We start from the raw sequence: 23869 nt of genomic DNA, 5'->3' as shown, positions 1-23869 counted from the left end.
GTACTGCAGAAACAGTATGATGCTGTTTGTTTACAAGAAATGTTTACAACCCCAAAAATTTTATCAGTGCAGTAATAAGCTTATGTTCAGTGATATGGAAATAAAATGAACACTACTAACTTCTGCTGCAAACTTTTGTAACGTCTATTCAAAGGTTTACTCATCTTCTACAATAAAGTAATATGTTTGATCTATCTTTATTTGGTGGCTTTTCCCTGCAATGGACAAGAGTCAATTATTCCTTACTTAAAACGCTCTGTGTTTAGGAATAATTTCTTACGCATCTCATCCCACATCTCCGTATAGAATTTTCAAAACATTTTAGACCTAACAGAGGCTTGAGCCATTGATAGCAGACTAATGCATTTATGAGAGAGAGACAATTCTCTAATATTAGCAAAGCTGTAAGTTAATTTTCTTCAAGAACAGCGCCAATGACCTTAAATGTCATGTTGCTTTTAAATTGCTAAGCTATTTTATAACTATATATTTTATAACTAGATAGACAGATGAAGATCTAAAGGTCTTGAACAGTGGATGTTGCTTAAATACTCAGTAAGAGTTGATTTTTGAAAGTTTTGACACCCTCGATGAAATTTAGTGGACTTTTTGTAGTTTACACTCTCAGAAAAAAAGGTACAAAAACTGTCACTGGGGTGGTACCTTTTCAAAATGTACACTTTTGTACCATTTAGGAGTCATCAGATGCTAAATTTACTTTTACATATTTTTTGAACATTAATGTGTGTTGGCAGTGTATGTACAAATCTACCCTATAATGATAAAAATCCATGCAGTGGTTTTTAATTAACCTGTTTAATGCCTAATAATGCCTGTCTGTGTGCCGTCACACCCACAGAGGCCGCTCCCACGATAGTTGATTGACATGATTGTTTTACCTCAGATCAGTTGTAACAGTCCAACCTGCTCCTTTTGATGCCGGAGCAGGGATGTAAGTTAGACAAGAATATCTCTGATTGAGCGATTGAGGTGTTGTGTTGCTGGATGTAAAAATGAACATAGTGGTCGTCATTTACTCTCGACATCTGAGCTGCTGAAGATGCAGTGGATTACGTTTGTTTGTGAAGGGAATGCACCTCCCGATCTACATATATGCATCTATGTTCGCGCAAATCATTCGTGATCCAGCTTCACCTACAGCAGAAGTGAGTATAAGGGGTTTCTTTTATGAATCTTTGCGATTGCCTTTCCTAATAATGTGCTAGTTAGCAAGTTTAGCGGCTAAACGTGGCTAAAGTAAACAGGAAACAGGCTCGTCACTCCACAGAGAGAAGAGAGGGGCGGGGCGAGCAGAGCTCATTTGCATTTAAAGCAGCCTCGACCAGAATGGGATGATTTTTGCAGAGCTGATTTTGTAAGGTAAAAAGGGTGTTGTTTTACACAATCATTGAGAATTTTTGACCAAAGTATGTTATAGACTTTTCATTAAGACCCTAAAGAATCATATCAACTTATGGAAAATGGGCATCCAATGACCCCTTTAAGGTACTTATATGGACACCTTAGGTACATAAGTACTATCCCAGTGAACATCTTTTGTACCTTTTTTCTGAGCGTTTAGATAATCTCAAGATAATATAATAAGGTTTTTGCTGTGTTCCTGATTCTGATTCATTGCATGTTTTGGCATTATTTAGATGTCCATCTGATTGACGTTACACACAACAAGAAATGACAGCATCATAACTAACATTACCTTCTGCTGTCTCTACCTCTATTTCTCTTAAAAATGTTGATGATAGGTAATAGGAACACACACTTGCTGTAGTGAAACTGCATGTTTAATCTGTGGATATTTCTAAGATTAGATCTGTTGGAGTCAGTGTGTTGCTGTAGATGTAGCATGATGATGTAGCATCTTAAAGTGATTTTATGGCGATCAACTGACCGATGTAAAGTGGCTCAGTCTAAGTGTGAGCTGGGAGATAGTTTGTTATTACCATGGCAACCAGCAGTTTAGGCCGCAGCGTTATCTGTAAAATCAACAAACACCAGTGAGCTGGTTTGTGTGTTCCTGTTAATGTGCTTGAGGGCAATATTCATAAAGGTAATCGAAACACATCTGTTAGACTGAATGAAAGCAGTGCTTCGAGCTGCCCTAATGTTTGTTCAAAGGTTTAGAAATGTTTGTTTAAATTTTACCATAGCCTGCACCAATTTGCACAATGCTCGAACCTGGCTACCTCAGAAAGATTACCTTGAATCATGTGTTTTTTTTGCAGTGGCGAATATGCAGACAGAAATGCAGAATCCAGTAAAAAATATTGAATTTACTTTTAACACAGAATGTCACAGCTTTTGACAAACTTTTGAATGAATAAATCAAAAGTAGGGTTGTACACTTAAAAGAGTCTGTGATTATAAAAGCACAAAAAGTCTGAAAAATATGAAGTCTGAAAGGTCTTCTCTACAAAAAAGAAATAACTTCACAAAAGTATGACAGAAATATATTGCTATTGTGCAGTAGAATATATTCTCAAAGTATCAGCAACAACAAGAACATAGTTTACATTGACATTAAACATTATTTTATTTTATAAGGAATATCACAATATTTTTCATCCATGTTTCAATTTAAACAGTAAAACTTTGTAGCAGTTTGCCAAATTTCATTTGATTAAGTTTTAAAAGATCAACTTTTTTATGCATTCATGTGATACCACTGTTTTTGATATTAAATTTGTATTAAATCATAAATCTCAGAAAAACATTACATAAGACACAGTTCACAGGGCACGATGGGGGTAAGGTTTTTTTTTTAAAGAAATCTCACATTTATTTAATTATAAATACAGTAAACAGTAATATTATAAAATACTATTATTATTTAAATATTAAAAATATCTCTTTTCTGTTTTAATATATCTTAAAATGTAATTACTAGTTGTGCTGCTTAATATTTTTTAGGAAATATTGATGCATTTTTAATCAATTCAATATAATGCAATTATTAATTATTAAAAAGTATGAATTTATTAAAAAGAAATACTGATCAAATGTGTAAACAGTAATGTACATAAAATTATTTCACATATGTGACCCTGGACCACAAAACCAGTCATAAGAGTCCATTTTTGGAAATTATATATATATATTATCTGAAAGCTGAATAAATAAACTTTCCATTGATTTATGTTATGTTAGGACAATATTTGGCCGAGATACAATTATTTTAAAATCTGGAATCTGAGGGTGCAAAAAAAAATCAATATACTGAGAAAATCGTCTTTAAAGTTATCCAATGAAGTTCTTAGCAAAGAATATTACTAATCAAAAATTAAGTTTTTATATATTTATTGTAGGAAATTTACAAAATATCTTCATGGAACATGATCTTTACTTAATATCCTAATGATTTTTGGCAAAAAAACAAAAATCAATCATTTTGACCCATACAATGTATTTGTGGCTATTGCTACAAATATACCTGTGCTACTTAAAACTGGTTTTGTGGTTCAGGGTCACATATTAGGCACTTTCTCACACTCAGAGCTCCTTTAAGCTAGAATCAGTTCCCTTCTCACTATTATTTATGTTTTAACTTAAGGATGGTTGTGTTTTCTTAGTGTTCGCAGTTATGGGCAACGTTTTTCCGGAACAGCAATCTGCATTCCCTATCGATATATTCATATAGCCTGTTACATGGCCAGGAGAAGGCTAAGATTTCCCCTGCTTTACACACACTTAACCGATGGGAGTAGCTGATGAAAAGAAATCTTCCTGAGGGTAAAAAAAATAATAATAATAAATCTTTTTTTCTTTTATCTCTACTGTTTCTCCTAGCCAGCATGAGATTAAATGGCAATCAAATGGAGTCTCTTCTGTTTCTGAGATATCCCTCCTGAGGAAAAAGACCACATCTCACAAGTTTCAGAAAAGATGTGAACAGTGTCTCAAATTGTGCCCTGATTTGCCAAAATACCAGTCTCAGTTATAAACACGTTATTTTATTCCTGTTTATATTTTATATACTATTTTATTCATACTTTGAATTAGATTTTTTTCACTTTTAATTTGTTTTAGTACATTTTTTTTTTCACTTTTACTAGTTTTTGTTGACATTTTGAACATTTCTGTTCAGCTTTAATGTATTTTTAATGTATTTTACTGTTCTTTCTGTTCGTTTCCACAGCACTTGTAATAATAACAACACTGATATGAATGCAAATATTTCTCCTTAACTGAGATGTTCAGTAAGTCTCTAAAGCTATTTATGTTTCCAAATTGACTAACTTTGTATTTTTTCCAAATGAATTAATAGTTGACATCATCATCTGACACTATAGCATATTCGATGTTACTGTCTTTTCAGATTTTCACCTGATTATTTTTTTTTTTGTTTCCTGTTGTCTCTCCTCAGTGATGCTTTGACGGTTTGAAGGGCTTCCTGAGACCCACGCCACTGCCATGGCGGTGCGCTCTGACCTGTGGGGTACGGCTCAGCCAGCGTTTGAGTCCTGGCCTGCAGGCAGTGGCAGTCCTGTGGAGGAGCTGGACGTTAGGAGTTTTCTGAGCTCACTGATGGAGGAGAACAGCACAGCAGAGAGATGTTATCGCTCTCACTCCCGCAGTAGCGTCCTGCAGGGCCTACCCTTTGGAGGAGTCCCCACCGTTCTCACCATCAACGTTGTTCTGTGGCTGGTATTGCACATTTTAAAATATTCTGCAGCATTGTTTAGCTGCAACTGCATGATGAGTGTTTACTTTCTTGATTTACTGATTAAGAGTTTGGTGCTTGTCATAGTCATATTTCTACCCAAAATCAAACACTGTGAAACCTAACAAATGTCTTTACTACGGCTTTTTGTTTGACTCTACATAAAGGAAAGTCACTTCTGAAATTTCCTGATGATTTACTCACCCCCATTTCATCCAAGATGTTCATGTCTTTTTTTTCTTTAGTCAAAAAGTAATTAAGGTTTTTGAGGAAAACATTCCAGGATTTTTCTCCATATAGTGGACTTCAATGTGGGTCAAAGGGGTTAAAGGTCCAAATTGCAGTTTCAATGCAGCAGTTTCAAAGGGCTCTACAGCATGCTTTGCTTCAGACTCCAGAAGTAAATGTTGAAATTAAGTTTTATTTTATGTGTTTTTGCACAAGATTAATATAGGTGGAGATCTTTTAGTGTTTAATGTTCTGTTATGTTTGGTTTCTGTTTTGGGTAGGTTACCATTGCGTTAAAGAGTTGAGCCTGTAGTTAGGTCAAAAATGGGCCTATAAACATTAAGTAGTACTATAGTAGTTTACTATAGACTGCTTTGTTTTTAAAGCATGAACTGCATTTGTTGATACAGTGATAGTCTCTCTGTTGGTTATGTTAAAGGAGAAGTTCATTTCCAAAACAAAGATTCACATATGATGTACTCACCCCCTTGTCATCCAAGATGTTCATGTCTTTCTTTCTTCAGTCATAAAAAGAAGTTTTTTTGAGGAAAACATTTCAGCATTTTTCTCCATATAATGGACTGATATGGTGCCCCGATTTTGAACTTCCAAAATGCAGTTTATATGCGGCTTCAAACGATCCCAGATGTGGTTGTAAATGATCCCAGCTGAGGAAGAAGGCTCCTTAACTTCAAAAATCATTTTAAAATCATCCTACATCGCTGCAGAAGTACTGACCCAGTCTTTGCAAAGTGAACATGCAAAGAAGATCAAGCACCCTTAACAAAAAAGGTAAAACAGCGATACATGGCGTTTTTGAAATTGAGGGAGAACATGAGATGGGGTTTTTTTGACATACCCTAACTGTCATGAACCGGAAAAAAACAGTCCAGGCAGAGTAAGACAAGACGAGCGTTTGACATTAAAAAGTATATAAATTGTATTATTTTTATGAAAATAACCGATTGTTACGCTAGATAAGAGCCTTCTTTCTCGGCTGGGATGGTTTACAACTGTATTTGGGATCGTTTGAAGCTGCATTTAAACTGCATTTTGGAAGTTCAAAATCGGGGCACCATATCAGTCCATTATATGGAGAAAAATACTGAAATGTTTTCCTCAAAAAACATAATTTCTTTACGACTGAAGAAAGAAAGACATGAACATCTTGGATGACAAGGGGGTGAGTACATTATATTTGAATCTTTGTTTTGGAGGTGGACTTCTCCTTTAACACATGCATGTGTGCTATTGCTAGTTGACAGTTAAAGCACTTAATTTACTGGAGTAACACTTACTTGGTCTTTTTAAGGCGATCAGTTTCCATGGTTTTAACAAGTAAACTAGATTGCAGAGAACTTGGAACTGAGATATGACAAGTTGCAGTAAATGTTACACAAGTTAGCTCAACTTAAATGAGTTATTTGGAATATACACCTAGTATATTTATCTTAAAATGGATTAGTTGTTAAAACTAAATAGTGTTTTTTACTTTAGGTTTTTTAAGGCAGTCAGTTTGCACTTTTTAAGTAAGGACTAATTATGTTACAGTAAATGAAAAAATTAAAATTGCATGAAATTAAGTTCAAAGTTCAATAGTTTGGGGTCTTCAAGATTTAAAAAAAAAAAAAATACATTTCTTGTGTTTACCAAGGCTGCATTTATTTTACAAAAAATACAGTACAAACTGTAAAATTGTGAAATATTATTACAATTTAAAATAACTATTTTTAATTAAGACCTTTTTAAAATAGAAATTTCAAATTTTCATCAGCCATTACGTCAGTCTTCAGTGTCACATGATCCTTCAGAAATTGTTCTGATTTGGTGCTCAAAAAACATTTCCAATGGAAGCCAGTTTCCACCACTGAATATAAAATTAATTTTTTTAAAAAAAAGGAAATTGTGACTTTTTTTCCCACAGTTCTGACTTTTTTTTTCTCACACTTTTGAGATTTAAACTCACAATTCTGGCCTTTTAAAAATGTTATTTTCAGTGGTGGAAATGTTTTTCGAGTTTATATCTTTATAATGCAATTGCAAGTTATTTAGTCAGAGTTGTGAGATATAAACTCACATTTGTGAAATTCTGACTTTATTTCTTGCATTTGCTAATTTATATTCCGCTATTCTGACTTAACTCACAATTGTGAGTTTAAATCTCACAATTCTGAGAAAAATGCCAGAATTGTTTGTATTATGCAGTTCTGTAAAAAAAAGTCACAATTGCAAGATAAAAAGTCACAATTACCTTTTTTTATTTTTTTTATTCAGTGGCAGAAACAGGCTTCCATACATTTCTTATTATTATCAGTAATGAAAACAGTTGCGGTGCTCAGTATTTTCATTGAAAAGTACAAAAAAGTAAACATTATAGGATCCTTTTTTGAACAACATTTAAAAGAGCAGTATTTATTTAAAATAGAATTTTTTTTGTAACAATGTAAAAGTCTTTACTGTCACTTTTGATAAGTTCAATACATTTTTGCTAAAGTAAAAGTATTAATTAACTTTTAACAGTAGTATATAAACATTTGAATTCAACTCAACAACCACATCAGTTTGTTTTGAGAATTAAAGATTTTCTATTTTTGTGAACCATATCAACCAATGTATTAAAACTGTTAGACTCAAAAAAAAAAAAAAAAAAAAAAAAGAATCGTTCATGATTAAATTCTAAACAGCAGGAGTGGATTTTTTTCCTCAGTCCTTTTTGGTGACATTTCTGCGGCAGAAAAGACACGCTTCACCTTTAAGAACAAGTTGCTAACCAGCAACTCAGGAAGCTCAACAGAGACCTGTAGCTTCCCAGCAGTCAGTGTTTCAAGTTGTCTTGTCATTGACTGTTCCTTCCGGAGTCATTATGAACACAAGTGTGCACGCAGACCTCACTGCCTGTTAGTTTCCAAGACAACCACTCACCTCGTCTCTCTCTGGCCAAAGAAATGGCTAATTATTACTGCTGGCCAGGGGTCTAGTAAGTGTAAGGGCTTGCTTACACAAATAGTTCTACTATATTTATACCAATAGCTTTGACACACATTTAAAGTGACGCAGTGGCTTCTGGGTATATTCTGGATTATTCGCATTCTCTATATGGGCATTAGATCAGCTTATCTTTCACTGTGCATGTCGTTTTCCTGTAAATGTTTCTATTTTTTAATTAATAAGTACATGTGTGTGCTGATATAACTGTGGTTTGGTGTATCTGTGTTTTAGTTCCTGCTTCTGATCTTCTCCTGTTTGAGAAAAGCAGCATGGGACTACGGCCGCCTGGCTCTGCTTATGGAAAATGACAGGTATCATCTCAGAAGTGTTGACTGTTAGAAGAATGCATTAAGATGTAAATAATTGAACAACTGTGTGTGGTGGTTGAGTGAACTGTGAACTGAATGCTTAGCAGGTCAGTGTGAGATCCTGGTGCCACCTGCTGGTTACACAGGACATAGTTAAATCATGATGTTATATTATTGGTTTGATTATTTGGTTTGATATATAAAATATACATCATATGTATTTATACTTAGGGGCTTTGTGTTGTGCCCACATTACCACCTTGGGTGTGCGTTATTTTCTAATAATTTAACGGCACATCATCAATTATTCCTTGCATATATAATTGATGTACACATATATACAATTTTGTCATTTGTTCTTTTTCAGAAATTAATTTTAAATGCCATTTCATTTGTATTTTTGCTCATACTTTCAATAAACCTGTTTTTTAAAAAAGTATTAAACATTTCAGCTCACACACACACTGTGTCCCTGTGGGAGCAGTGGGTGGAATTCGATCATAAGTCTTAAGACTTCAGTTGCAGCAGCGCTGCTTTAGTCTGCATCAGCATGTAGCATTAAAGTCTTTGTTTATGCGAACGTGTGTATATTTGCAAAGCATTGCATCAGACCACAGAGAAAGCTCCGGCTTTCACGGAAAGAACATTTTCACATTTGTATACACTAGAATTTCACCTGGTCTTTTTCATTTCCTATAATAGACCTGAGTGGAAATGCTTGCAGTTTTCTAATCTTGAGGGTGGTTTGGAATCTGGCATTGAGTAAAGACTTGGAAGAAAATGCTTTTAGGCCTATCATTGATGGAAGCCTAAGAGGGATATTTGAAATAGAAAAGTCATCATCCAGTGATGGGACTAACAAAATATTCTATTTTTAGAAAACTAGGGCTAGTTGTCACAAGGGTTATATCTCAGTACGGTTCAAATTAAAGGTTAATTTGCTTAAACGGTAGTTCTGTCAGGACCACTGTCGTCAAAATGCGAGACAGTTAGCATACAGTTTGGTTTGGCTGCATGGTTCTGTTCTGGGCAAAAAACTCCCTGCCCATCCATGCAGTGTGTTATGAATGAGCAGGGAGAGCAGCAATAATACCCCCCAGGGTAAACAGAACAGAATAAAAGCAGATATTATTAATGTGCTTAATGATATTTTAGTGTAAGACATTATTCAGATAAAAGGAGTCTGATTCGATGAGGAATATCAGAAGCCAAGTCCTGACTGTGGCAAAAGGAGGAGTTGGGGATGGAGGTTACGCTGCCGAATAGTACTGAATAGAGCTTATATAGGAATGCCATGATAGGTGTCGTATTCCTATAGGTAGATGCGATCAGCTGAGAGTCAGCTGATGCAAGCTTGACTCACGTGACCTGCCAGAACTAATGCTACATGCTTAATTTATCCTTGGTGTGTACAGGCCTTAAAGGGGTCATCGGATGCCCATTTTCCACAAGTTGATATGATTCTTTAGGGTCTTAATGAAAAGTCTATAATATACTTTGGTTAAAAACTCTCAATGGTTCTGTGAAACAACACCCTTTTTATCTTGCCAAAATCAGCTCTGCAAAAATCATCTCATTCTGGTCGAGGCTGCTTTAAATGTTATTTAGCTCTGCTCGCCCGCCCCTCTCTTCTCTCTGTGGAGTGATGAACCTGTTTACTTTAGCCGCAATTAGCCGTGTTTAGCCGCTAAACTTGCTAACTAGCACATTATTAAGAAAGGCGATCATAAAGATTTATAAAAAAAAACCTTTTACTCACTTCTGCTGTAAGTGAGTTCTGCTTTATAAGCACTAATAAACAGCCAGTTAGTGTTGTCACGATACCAAAATTTTGACTCTGATACGATACCTAACTAAAATATCTCAATACTACTACTGAACCGATACTACAACAAAAACACAGAATGAGAGGTAAAGTAAATGAATAATAGATGATCCAAATGGAGGTTATAGTTATTTTATCTATTTAAAAAAAGCATTTTATACAGTAACAAACTAAAGGACAAATACAATAAAACAAAGACACAAATGAAATAAATAGGACCCTATGACATTAGTTTTTTTTCCAAATTCATTTAAATTTTTCTGGATTCCGTTTTTCCCATTTTGAATTGGTTACATTAAAAAATATTAATCAAAAAGCATGTCTAATTAAATGAAATAATTAAACGGATACGATTTAACAGCAATTAAAAGTTTAACAGAAATTACATTTTAAGGCCATATAACATACGTTTTAGTATTGAGTTCTATTTTGATCAAATTCTGTAAATCTATTTTCTATTCATTTTCTATATTCCATTAGTTTATATTTTTATATATATTTTTTTCCATTATATTATATTTTTATAAATAATCAAAAGCATGTCTAATTAATTTATAAAGATTAATTAGATTTTATAAAGAATGTTTTTTTTTTTTTCAGAAATACTGTCTTGTGTATTTACAATATTCTTGTAAATAAAAAAATGTAAAATGTAAATTTTCTTTTAAATATTCCTTAAATATTGCTTTAATAATATTTTTATTTTTAGTAGTAGTACTATCATAACATTAAGCAATATTTCCATCCGAACTTTTATTTTAACGGGTTGCTGCCTTCACATTTCTGTTTGTGTATGATATGAGAATGGGTTTTCTCAAAATTAACGGTGAAATGCTCATGAATTGACTCTCACAGCAGTTCTAGAGACTGCGTTTATGTATTTATGTAATCATATATTGAGGCGTCAAAATGCTTTTTTAAAGTACCGGTACTTGTAAAATGCGAAATCGTACCATTTTTTAAAGTAGGGTATCGCGATACCTTTTTAGTACCAGTATATCGTGCAACACTACAACCAATATGCTAGTAATATGCATCCTAATACACATATTGTTAATAGTGAATAGTGTTCTCTAATCTAAAGTGCTACGCAAATTGTCAAGTGTAAAAGCATGAGATACATTCAAGCATTCATCAACTACTATATAATGAAGGTAGATTTGAACTGAAATGTTCAGTTGTGTTCACAGGATGAAGGCACTTGTAAGGTCATCGCAAGCTGTCACCAGGGTAAATTAGGATTACAGTTTTTTACAATTGCTAGGACACATTTCTCAATACTACAGTCACTTTATCAAAACTCCTCTCACAGTTTTCCTAACCATCTTTTGACACAGCAGTTCATTTCACATTCAAAATGCACCTAAACTTCCAAAACACGGTCACACTTTATTTTAAGGTCCAATTCTCCCCATTAACAAACCATTAACTATGACTTTTGCCTTAATAAACACCTAATTTGCTGCTTGTTAATAGTTAGTAAGGTAGTTGTGAAGTTTAGGTATAGGATATTATGGATGTAGGGATTGGAATTACGCATGTAGAATAAGGTCAAGCCTTATTCAAAAAAAAGGCATTATACTGCAGAAGGGTGGATTTCCAGGAACAGAAATATAATAAAACATGTGTTGTAATATATCCCAACTGGTAATAAAAAGAAATAAATAATTATATTTTTTATGTATTTATTTTTTTTGCATTCTAGTTTTGCATTGCATTTACACAAATAACTACTTCTGACTGGTCCATCTCTGATGATTGTGCTAATGTAGTTTACAATCAGTGATTTAAAAAAAACTTTAAATTACGTATAATATTGTTGTTTGATATTCCCTGCTGATAAAAAGCTGATAAAACTAGCCTAAGCTTGTTGACTGGTCTTAGATGGTTTAAGCTGGAAGTGGCTTGTTTTAGCTGGTCTCGTAGCCTGGCTAGGCTGGTCAAGCTGGTTTTAGTTGGTTGTTCCAGCTGGTCTCCCAGCCTGACCAGCTAAGGACGTGGCCAAAATCCCTCTAAAACTAACCTGCTGACCAGCGAAGACCAGGCTGGATGATGTTTTTTCAGCAGGGTTAACAGCTGTTTGGAGATTTGGGGATATGTTACATGTTAAAATGGTGTATTTTGTGGACCAGTTTTATTAAGTTTTTTATATTTTTGTTCCTGAAATCCCCCCTTCTGCTGGGATCAGGATAACCCAGTTTTTTTTTTGTTTTTTTATCGAAAGTATCCAATCTTACTAAAGCATTTTGAATAACACAAACTGAGGCTATAATCCAGATCAAAACCAAGATTGGATTTTATGATCTAATCCGAATTCAGAATCTTTTTTTTTTCTTTTGAACAACCCATTTTCAAGATTTGGTCCAATCCGACGGCTAAATCCGATCGGATTACTTTTGAACAACTGGTCCCAGAAATCAACCAATAATAAGTAGTTATTTGTGTAAATGCAATGCAATTAAATAAAAAAAGAATGCAAAAATTAACATTTTTTTCCATCTCATTTTTCCCCCATCATTATGCCCCCTTAGGGGCTCCACAGAGCACTAGTAATCCAAATTTGGTAATATGAAAAGTGTGTATCTGGATCATTGTGATGTAATCCAGTCTTGATTTGAAAAACCAGCAGAAAAGTAAGATAAAATTCTGGATACTGATCCTGGATAGCAAAACATGGAATTTTGTTTTGCCAAATTAAGCTTTTTGAACAACTAGCTAGGGCTTGAAATGTCATTGTTGTATATACTTGTCCAGTATTTAAATGGAAAATGTATGATTTTATGATTGAACATCGGCTAATGAATGATGACATCAGTATAACTAATGATTTAAAAAGTGGGTGGTGGTATTTGAGCCTTGAGCCAAAACATTTGTCTTTTCCTATTGGTGGTGAGTGTAAAATAAAATGTAAAAAGAAGACTGTTTTTCTAAAGTGTGGATCATGGTTTCATATGCTTTTGAATTTTAATGGAAATTTATATTAGAAACAATATGTTATTGTGTGTGTACAGTTAAATTAACTGTATCTTGTTCTTGGGCAGTTGTGGAAAATATTCAGTAGAAATATTTAATTTTTTTTTTAGCTAAGGGTTAGTAATTTATGAGAAACATTTAATATTATTAATATTTAATATTAGCATTTAAAGTATTAATATTTATAAGATACAAAATATACCCATATTAAAAAATAAAGTGTAGGAAAAACTGTGAAAACTAACTCAAGTCTATGTATAATCCTACATCTGAATAGTATTTCAGTTCATAACATTTTCTAACAGTATGTGAGGTATTTTTTTTGAAGTATTACCTGTTAGCTTTATTGTTTGTCTTTGTTCTGTAGCTTGACATCACTATTCTATGGAGAACAAAGTGAGAAAGAGAAAACCCCATCAGAATCCAGCCCGTCAGACTCCGAGACCAAGGACATGGTGAGAACCTTTTGTAAAAGAGAAAAAAGAGACAAACAAAGAAGCATCAAACACATTTTAAAATGTTTGATCATGCAGAAACAAGATCTTTGCTTGCATTTATCACATTTGGCAGTGCAAAAATCCACAGGGCCCTGTTGTTCAACAACACCTTTGCTTAGAAAGGAATAAAGGCATGAGTACAACTAATAGATTGTGTTTTTAATGTCACTACCGTCTTCACGGTGATGCGAATATACTACTGCTGAAACGTAAAGACATAGAGGCACAAATAAAGTTCAATCTGTCGACGTGGATTAGTCAGCCGTGTTACGGAGCGTCGCCCCAAAGCTGATGTCATATAAAATACCCTGTGCACTTAGACGCTATTTTCTTTTATGCACACTATCTGTCCGTTTATATTCTGACCTCACTCTGTCTCCTTGTGTTTTATGTGCAATGACAGTTCAAGACATCACAGCCACGTTAAAGATATTACATGCATTCGCAATGCTTTTTCCACTTGTTACGCTATCCGTGTTCACTTAAAGGACAAATGACTCTGACAGATGCTAAGCTAGCCAGACGCGCTCTTTTTTTTTAATATGCCAGACCTTTTTATGACACCGTTGTCTTCCCTCCCTCTCTTTATAGGGCTTCTGTTCCTGGCTCACATCTCTGTACCACATGAAGTAAGTGTGCAAGAAGTGCATGGTGATGTCATCAGCCAGCGTCCTGTTTGCTCATGTTATATCTCATTAAGAAGGGAAAACACAGAGTAAAGGTGGACTGGGCGCTATACCAGCACATCTAACGTCTGGGCACGCTCAAAAGCCTTTCAGAAGCGTAAACCAGCCGCTAGTCTGTCTCCACGGTTGCAGAGATGTTATTTGGACGACTCGGATGGCATGTTGGTGCCATATTTAGCTGGTGCCTTTAAAAGCTTCTTGAACTCCCAGGCGACCGAGAGGCCGTGCTGAGAGTTTCCTCGCTCTGTGTGAGGCGAGGCGAGGCCGGAGGGGTGTGTGTGTGTTTGTGTTTTTGTGTGTATGAGGGCTCTTTGTAATCATAATAGCCCCCAACGCCCTCGTGTGTTTGTGTGGTCTTTTAAAAAGGCCGCCACACATATATTGTTGACCGAAGCCAATAATTCGTTGGAAACACAGAAGTTTCTCACAGAGGCTGTGTTTGCTGTTTTAACTCATCTAGTGCAGATCTAGCTAAATTATAGTCAAAGGTTTGATTCTTAGAGAATGCACACGGGTCAATAACGTGCATGATTTTTAAAAAATGTAGAATCTTTTATAAGGAAGGAAAAACTCTAGTTTAAAACATGTGCCATATGTTTGTTCTCATGGTGGTTTCGTGTGGTTTTGAACATACACTACCATTCAAACGTTTGAGCTTTGTAAGACTTTTTATTGTTTTTGTCTCAAGCTCACCAAAAATACAGTATAAACTGTAATATTTTGAAATATTGTTATAATTTAAAACAACTGTTTTCTATTTTGGAATATTGTAAAATATGATTTATTCCTGTGATGGCAAAGCTTTATTTTCAGCTACATTACTCCAGTGTTCAATGTAACATGATCCTTCAGAAATTGTTCTAATATGGTGATTTTCTGCCTCAAGAAACATTTCTTATTAATATAATGTTGAAAACAGCTGTATAATGTTTTTGTGGAAATTATGATCATTTTTTTTCAGGATTCTTTTATGCATCAGAGTTAAAAAGAACAGCACACTGACCACAAACATTTGAATAGTAGTCCAATTTTCAAGAAAACCTTCAGTTTACTGACTCTAAAATGTCATGTGGCGTACACTAAACGTTAATATATTTTTTTTTTAACGTAAAAAGGATGTTTTACAAATATGCTGAATTATTAATTCACAAATATCTGTACTTTTTGGAGGTGCACCACATGACATTTTACAACCTGAACTTAACCTGTTTACAAACATTATCTGATTTATTTTTGTTTGCAGACCTTGCCATGCAGGAATTATGATATATTTTCTTTTTGTTTTGTTTTGTTACCTGTGGGTTTGGCTTGGGTTGGTTTTGCTTTGTCGTGCCATTGTTTTGTTATATTGAATAATTAATTCATAAATATCTGTACTTTTTTGAGTTGCACCACATGACATTTTACAACCTAAACTTACAAACTTTTTGTAAAACAGCCGAATCTTCTGATATTTTAAGAGATTCATTTTTGTATGCAGACCTTGCCATGAAAGTCTGCAGGAATTATGACATAATTTTGTTTTGTTTTGTTTTGTTTTGTTTTGCTTGGGTTGGGTTTTGCTTTGTTTGCCATTGTGTTGTTTTGTTATATTGAATAATTAATTCAAAAATATATGTACTTTTTAGAGTTGCACCACATGACATTTTACAACCTGAACTAAACCTTTTTACAAACTTTTTGTAAAACAGACAAAATCTTCTGATATTTTGAGAGATTTATTTTTGTATGCAGACCTTGTCATAAAAGTCTGCAGGAGTTATGATATAATTTCCTTTGGTTTTGTGTTTTGTTTGGGTTGGGTTTTGCTTTGTTTGCCATTGTTTTGTTTTGTTATATTGAATTATTAATTCATAAATATCTTTAAGTTTTATAGTTGCACCACATGACATTTTACTACCTGAACTAAACCTTTTTACAAACTTTTTGTAAAACAGACCAATCTTCTTACATTTTAAGAGATTTATTTTTTATTTAGATTTATTAAGTCTGCAGGAATTATGATATAATTTCCTTTTGTTTTGCTTTGTTTGGCTTGGTTTGTTTTTGTTTGGCATTGTTTTGGTTGGGGTTGGTGCAATTGTAAATATTTGTAAAGAGATTTTTGTTCTTATTCTGCACTTCGGGATTGAAAAAAGTGTCCTGTGTCCTGATATCATTTCCCTTTGTTTAGTTTTTTGTTTTGTTTTGATTGGTTTGGTTTGGTTTATTTTTTTCTTTCTTTCTTTCTTTCCTTGCATAAATTGTATGTTCTTTGTATTTTTATGTAAATGAATGGATAGGATTAAAGTTTTAAGTATTAAAGTGTTAAGTTGTTGGCCTGCGTACTGACCAAGGTAGTTTGGGTAAAAGTGTCTGCCAAATAAGAAAAAAATAATTGCAATTGTAAATGTTTTTAAAGAGACCTTTTTTGTCTTTATTCTTTCCGTAGGGATGAAGAGATCCGCAGTAAATGTGGCATTGATGCGATCACGTACCTGTCTTTCCAGCGTCACATCATCCTGCTCATGACGGTGGTGTGTTTGCTGTCGCTCACCATCATCTTGCCTGTCAACCTCTCTGGGAACCTCCTCGGTACCTCCACCAATTCCATAACTGCTTGGTTACTATTTACTCTAGTATTGCTCAGCCATAAAGGATTCATGACAACAGACACAACACGTTTGGTATCCAGGAAAAGGCAGTAAACTTTAAAACAACATTACATCAACAAAACATCTTAATTCATCAGTGTGCTTGCACCTAAAAAAGACTTTTTAGAATAATCTCATGAATTAGTTTTGACAGATTGTTAGTGTTAGGGTTTCTTTCTTTAGTCTGCATGATCTAAAATGACTGAAATGACCTAAATGCCTAAATGCATGATGGCCTACTCTGAAATTTATCTAAAGAACATTCTAAAAGGAAAATAAAATCTAAAAATGAACTACTTTTAATAATTGTTTGAGTAAGCCATTCATAGGTTATTTTCTTGAATGTCAGAAATGGATCTGTGGTGCTTTTAAAACACTGACTCACAGACTCAATGAAGTATTAGTAATGTAGTGCATAATGCACTATATATTCTGCAAGCTGTTCACTATTTTACTTTTTTCCACAAAATAGCACTTGAATCAGAAACTGTTTCTTTTTCAAACAGTATTATTTAACAAAAATAATATTATTAATAGCCACACATGGTTTTATTATGAGTAATCTGTAATTCCGCAAGAAATCTGTTATCAAACTACAAAAATGTTTTAACATTTGGCAATTTATTAAGAAATAAATTAAGACTGATATGGCTGAATTTTAGCTCATTCATCACACTGGAAATGTTTTAGAATGTTTACTTGTGTATTTTTTGGCAAACCAAGTCATACCGTGTATGGTTTATACTGTAGTAAGATTAGAATAGCAGGTACTATGCTGTTCAAAACATCTGTTTTGCTCTTTTTGTTTGAGGAGTTTTTGGCTCAGCAGTGGTGTAATTTGAGATGGAACTACCTGTTTGACAGAAAATTACAGACATGAAACCTAATTAATTTTGATTGGTGCTGGCTGCATAGAAATTAATCTTAATTAACACACTTATCACTTATTATGTCAGTGAGTGAGTGTTTTTTATCCCAAAAATCTTTTTTTGTCAGCTGTAAAGCCCGTTTCCACCACTGAATAAAAATGATAAAAAAGGTAGCTGCGACTTTTTATCTCACAATTCTGACTTTTCTTCTCACTATTGTGAGTTTACATCTCGGATATTCTGTTGTGCCAAAGTTTAAACCTTTACATAAACCATTTTGATCCTGGATTTAATTTATATTAAAGATCGATTCATTTTAATCCTGTTGCTTCATAACTCAGATTTGAATCTCAATTAGAAATGAACTTTAAACCTACAGCCGAGGAGGTTTAAATGGAATAAAGTGCACTTACAATTACAATATGTGTGTGATTAAACAAAGACAGACACGGTGTGTCGAGCGAAGGTTAGTCACTCCGTGAACCGTGACTGTTTTTCCTTATCTCGGTTTTGTCGTAAACTCTGCTGCCATATTACACCATTGATTGATAATACAAATATATTTCCAGGTTTATGAAATCCATGTAAGAGCTTCCATTGCCTGCTTTATCAGCCGTGTAATCTAACGGTTTCTCTGCGTAGCAGTTTATCAAGACGCCTGAGATTTTACAAGTTTATTTCTGTTATCGACAAGAGGTATGTCGAAAGCGAGTGTCTGGCTGTCATTTAAGAAGAATAAGAAACATTAACATTGCTGCTGTTTAATTAAAATGGCAAATCCATCATGGCCGAGAAAATTAATCGTAGATGGAATTTTTAATCGCAGATTAGAATTCTAATCCCCGATTTGTTAATCTATGTTTAAAATTAAGTGGCGCAACACAAGTGATTTAAAATAAAACCCTTGTTGGTGCAACCCACCCACAAACTCATAATTCTGACTTTTTGTCTCAGAAGTGAGATATATGGCCTTACCATACACTTGGCGCAATGCGGCGCCAGGCGCGACGCAGTTGATTTTTGCTAGTTTCAGCCTGACGCAGTTTTTATTTCCACGCTGTTTAAATAGCAAATGCATGTGCGCCCATTTGTGCGCCCGTGGGCGTGCAGGTCTGAAAACGACGTGTGTTCAGGCACATTGTTGGTGAGTTGCCATTTTGAGGCAACTGAAATAGACTCCGCCACTGACCAACTAAAACCTGGTCTAAAGTCAATGGCGCAATATTTTTCTTGTTATATAAAGAGCGTGTTAGTAAAATGTGCCTATAGACCAGTTATCTGTTTGTAAACATTTGGGATGTGCATGCAGCATGGCAGAAAACCCGGGAGAGATAGCCTTTACAGCTATAGAATTACAAGGATACGGTACAAAATACTTAGATTTAAAAAGAGTATAGATTATATTGATTATATTGACATTTTCAAAATGTTATTCGCATATTACAAGAGCTTGTCACCCAGCGTTAAGCGATTATTCAACAAAACTGATGTTAGATAGTGGGATAGTCTTACAGATCCAAAAATGGATGACATTTTTTTATGGGCGGTTCAAGTGGCAGTCTATGGAGCTGTGGAATAAAAGAATAAAAAAGGTAAAATTGATTTTATATTTCAAAATTCTGACTATTTTCGCAATTCAGAGATTAAATCCCACAACTCTAGAGGAAAAACAACTCGTCATTCTCTCTTTTCCACTCTGCTCAGAGTTTATATCCCACACTTCTGGCTTTTTTCCCCCTCAGAATTAGTAAACTCACTACTTTTGTTAAATCGAGTTATAAAGTCCGAATTAGGAGATATACTTGCATTTGTGATTAGCACTTGCAGAGGAATGGGAGATGAGGCTCTGATTCGTTTAATGCACGTTTACACTATAAACACACCCATGACTCATTAAGAGAATTGGGACAACCCTTTTAGACCATGTGCGCCGACCGTTTTTCCCGTCCTTAAAATAGCAAACTTTTTTTTTTTTCTCGCAAATGCGAGTTTGTATCTGACTTCACTTCTCAGAATTCCATGTTATGAAATCAGAAGTTCATATATTTCGGAGAAATAAAGTCTTATTTCTGAGAATTGCAAGTTTATGGCTCACAATTCTAACTTTATTTCTCAGAATTGCAGCTTGCAAGTTTAAATTTCGTAATTCTGAGCTTTTGTCTTGCAATTGCAAGTTTACATTATGCAATTCTGACTTTATAATTTGCAATTGCGAGTTTATATCTCACAATTCTGAGAAAAAAAAGTCAGAATTGCGAGTTGTATCGCACAATTCCAATGAAAAAAGAATTGTGAAATAAAAAGTTGCAATTACCTTTTTTTAATTCTTTATTTGGTGGTGGAAACAGGCTTCAACAGGATTAATGCATGTGCTCTAAATATTGAGCTACTGACAATATGCCAATAAATCATTTTCTCTATAATTTGTATAATAAAAGGCCAAATTTTGCTTTAAAAAGTATAAGTAACCTATTAGTAAGTCAGCTTGTGTAGTTTAATATCGGCTACCGTTCAAAAGTTTGAGGTCAGTAAGATTTCTGTTTCGAATAAATTCTTCGTATTTAAACTTTCTATTCCTCAAAGTAGTCCAGTGTCCAAAAAATATAACTGTTTTTAACTTAATAATCAGAAATGTGTCTTAAGCAGCAAATCAGCATACTAGAATGATTTCTGAAGGATCATGTGACAGTGAAGACTGGAGTAATGATGCTGACAGTTCAGATTTGCCATCAGAACAATAAATGAAATTTTTTAATTTATCAAAATAGAAAACTGTTATATTAAATTAATTTAATATTTCAATATATTACTGATTTTACTCTAAACATAAGAGACAAAAACATCAAATCTGACTGACCCCAAACTTTTGACTGCAGTGTACATTTTCTGTATTGACTTGGAGGGAATTGGAGAAATCTGTGGAATGTATCTGAACAAATGCATCAAATGTAGCTGAGAGTTCTACAATTTAAAAAGGCACAACGCTGGGAGAACGTGTCACATTTGTGTATGGTTTTGCGGATGCAGATTCCGTGTGGGCCCGTCGATGAATGACTGTAGGAAAAGCCTGGGAAAACTCTTGAAAATGTAGAAGGCCTCAGTCTTAACCCTCCATTAGTGGACGTGTGTAAAAGCATAATCCAGACCACCCTACAGTGTTTGAAGATGGTTGGGTGGCACGATAGAGGGTTGAAAGGGCCAAGTTAAATATGGGAATGGCCTTGACTATCCACGCCACAAGAAGAGCATTGTGAAAAGCCACCAGCTTTACCTCTTGTTATTTTTTAGACCTGCAATAAGCTTTTCATGTGACTTTCATACGACCTTGGTGGCAGAAGTTTACTGTGGTCCTCTAAAAGCGTTAAATGTGGATGTGTGGTAGACCAGTTTGTGGTGGAGCTTCGGGGCTGGCTGGTTAAAATAGGGTGAGGGTTTTGACGCTTACTGTCATCTCTGTGAAACAACTTGACACTGTATTTGTGAAATAAACCGGGAAATTCACAAATTTGTCATAGCAACCAAACCCAAAGCATAATGATTAGGGTGTAGGGAGTTTTTTATTCCACATTCAGTTTGCGCTGTACCGCACAGGCCTCAAATTACTTTCAGAGTTTTATTTTTTGACACTGGTATGTGAGAAGTGTATGAAATGTTACACGTTGTTTATTTCTATGCTTTTCAGGAGATAGCCCGCAGAATTTTGGCCGGACAACAGTGGTTAATGTACCCGCACAGTAAGTTGTTTTTTTATGATGGATGTAGACCTGAAAAGCGTAAGAGTTGTTGTGTATGTACATATTTATGAAGTTGTTGGCATGATCTTAATAATTCTTTCTTCTTCGTGCATTAGGAACACATTTTTGTGGCTGCACAGCATCTTTGCTCTGCTGTATTTTGTGATAACAGTACTGTGCATGGCCCATCATTCATCACGACTGGAATACAGAGAGGATGAGAAGGTTGGTGAACAGCTGTAATCGTGCGCATGTGTTATTACACCTCACTTCTAGTGCATAAGTGGTACTGCTTTCAACAGTGCTTGCAAGCCGAGCGAGTGCATCTCATGGAAAAATGTTCAGGGTTAAAATAGGATATATATATATATATATATATATATATTAAATAATGACCTAACAAACCATGGATCAATAGAAAGATTATCTGATATATAAATCTCAATTTGTAAAAAAATTTACCCTTATGACTGGTTTTGTGGTCCAGGGTCACATATATATATACGTGTGTGTGTGTGTGTGTAATTTATATAGGTAACACTTTACAATAAGGTTCATTAGTTAATTCATTTAGCGCATTAGTTAGTTAACTACATTAGTTAACATGAACTAAGAATGAACAATACTTCTACTAATCTTAGTTCATGTTAATTTCAGCATTTACCAATGCATTATTACAATCATAAGTTGTCATAAATTTTATTTTTTATTTTATTTTATTTATTTTATTTTTATTATTATTATTATTATTATTATTATTATTATTATTATTATTATTTTAATTCAGCCTGACTGGACAATGAGTATTTTATTTTATTTTATCTATTTTAATTCAGCCTGACTGGACAATGAGTATTTTATTTTATTGTATTATTATTATAATTTTTTTTTATTATTATTTTAGAATTTTAATTTTTATAATTTAATTTATATATTAAAAATATAGGTTCCAGAAGTGGGTTTTCACAGAGATCCCTCATAAAAAAAAAAGTGTGAAGCACTTTTTTTTTTAATCTTTTTCCACTATAAAAAAAAATAATTTTAAAGGTAAATACAGTAATGAAATTCAGCCTGTCTGGACAATGAGTATTTTATTTTATGTTATTATTATTATTAATTCAGCCTGACTGGACAATGAGTATTTTATTTTATTTTATTTTATTTATAATATTTCATTGACTTATACTGATGCACTCTTAAAAATATAGGTTCCAGAAGTGGGTTTTTACAGAGATCCCACATTTAAAAAAAGTACTTTTTAAAATCTTTTTCCACTTTAAAAAAAAACCTTTTGTGCAATCAAAAGGTTCCATGAATTTTAAAGGTTATTTATAGAAACATATATGCGAACAAAAGAATTTTTTTTTCTTTTTTTTTTTTTTTTTTAAGTGTAGTTTTTACCATTCACAGAAAAAAAAACATTGATGTTGTTGTAATTGAAGTTTCTACCAAAATCCCTCAACACTGTTTAATTTGCTGCCTTGCAAGCACTGGAAAAATCTTCAGAAAATGCACTTCTCGCTCTCATTTTTCTCATTCTGATTTATTATTACTGCAGGTGGCCAGAACCCTAATGATAACTTCAATTCCCAGAGAAATCTCTGATCCCGGCCTGATCACCAAACACCTGCAGTGAGTGAAGAGCACAGATCTGTTATCCACAGAATTACAGTTTGATCTCCATTCTTCAGCATATCCGATATTAAATGTCAACACAACTGAGGGCATCCATTTTTCACTTATTTCTGTCTCCAAACAGTGAAGCCTACCCCAGCTGCACTGTCACAGACATCCGCTTCTGCTTTGACGTACAAAAACTAATGAAGCTGGACTTAGAAAGGTCATTTGCGTTTACACATCTCCTGCATGTCATTGAACTAAGTCTCGCAAATATTGCATATTAAACCATATTAAAACTATATCCCGTACAGGAGAAAAGCTATGAAAGGAAGGCTGTACTTCACAACCAAATCTCAGAAGGATGGCAGGATCATGATAAAGACTCACCCTTGTGCACAGATCTTCTGCTGTGATATATGTGGCTTTGAACAGGTGAATGTCCCTCACACACTCATTATAGTTGTCAGAATGGATAGATTTGTGTATTACATATAGAATGGCCGTATGGCTGGTATTGCACCTCCTCATATTGGCCACTGGAGACCACCAGACACCAACCGTCAGTCATGAAGTGCTCTGTGAGGAGATGTGATACGCATCTTCTCATGTTTTATGTCATTGTCTTTTTGTCAGGTTGACGCAGAGCAGTATTACAGTGAACTGGAGGAGAAACTGACAGATGAGTTTAATGCAGAGAAGAACCGTATCTCCATGAAGAGACTGGGCATTGCCTTTGTTACCTTCAGAGATGAGAGAATGACTGCAGTGTAAGTCTCATGGATAAATAGCTGATTATTGAGATGGTTATTGAGAAACAGCATTATCGCTCA

General features: G+C 34.2%; 1 protein-coding gene across 2 annotated transcripts in view; it reads left to right on the top strand.

The window, feature by feature from the left end:
• The window catches only part of tmem63c (transmembrane protein 63C), a 65319-nt gene that overhangs the window by 21635 nt on the left and 19815 nt on the right, over positions 1-23869 (top strand). Inside the window, exons 2-14 of one of the 2 annotated variants that reach the window (XM_051132721.1) lie at positions 3588-3747; positions 4154-4214; positions 4382-4662; positions 8126-8205; positions 13368-13455; positions 14089-14126; positions 16615-16757; positions 21368-21419; positions 21536-21644; positions 22978-23051; positions 23179-23259; positions 23351-23471; positions 23673-23806. In XM_051132721.1, the coding sequence (XP_050988678.1) occupies positions 4429-4662; positions 8126-8205; positions 13368-13455; positions 14089-14126; positions 16615-16757; positions 21368-21419; positions 21536-21644; positions 22978-23051; positions 23179-23259; positions 23351-23471; positions 23673-23806 (1154 nt within the window). In that variant the 5' untranslated portion in view covers positions 3588-3747; positions 4154-4214; positions 4382-4428. The remainder of the gene's footprint in view (positions 1-3587; positions 3748-4153; positions 4215-4381; positions 4663-8125; positions 8206-13367; positions 13456-14088; positions 14127-16614; positions 16758-21367; positions 21420-21535; positions 21645-22977; positions 23052-23178; positions 23260-23350; positions 23472-23672; positions 23807-23869) is intronic. The other variant, XM_051132720.1, reaches the window with a different exon arrangement.

The sequence above is a fragment of the Labeo rohita genome, chromosome 17 (assembly GCF_022985175.1).
Source record: "Labeo rohita strain BAU-BD-2019 chromosome 17, IGBB_LRoh.1.0, whole genome shotgun sequence".
Lineage (NCBI taxonomy): Eukaryota > Metazoa > Chordata > Actinopteri > Cypriniformes > Cyprinidae > Labeo > Labeo rohita.
Note: the sequence above shows the minus strand (reverse complement) of the source record. Positions and strands in the feature narration are given on the sequence as shown.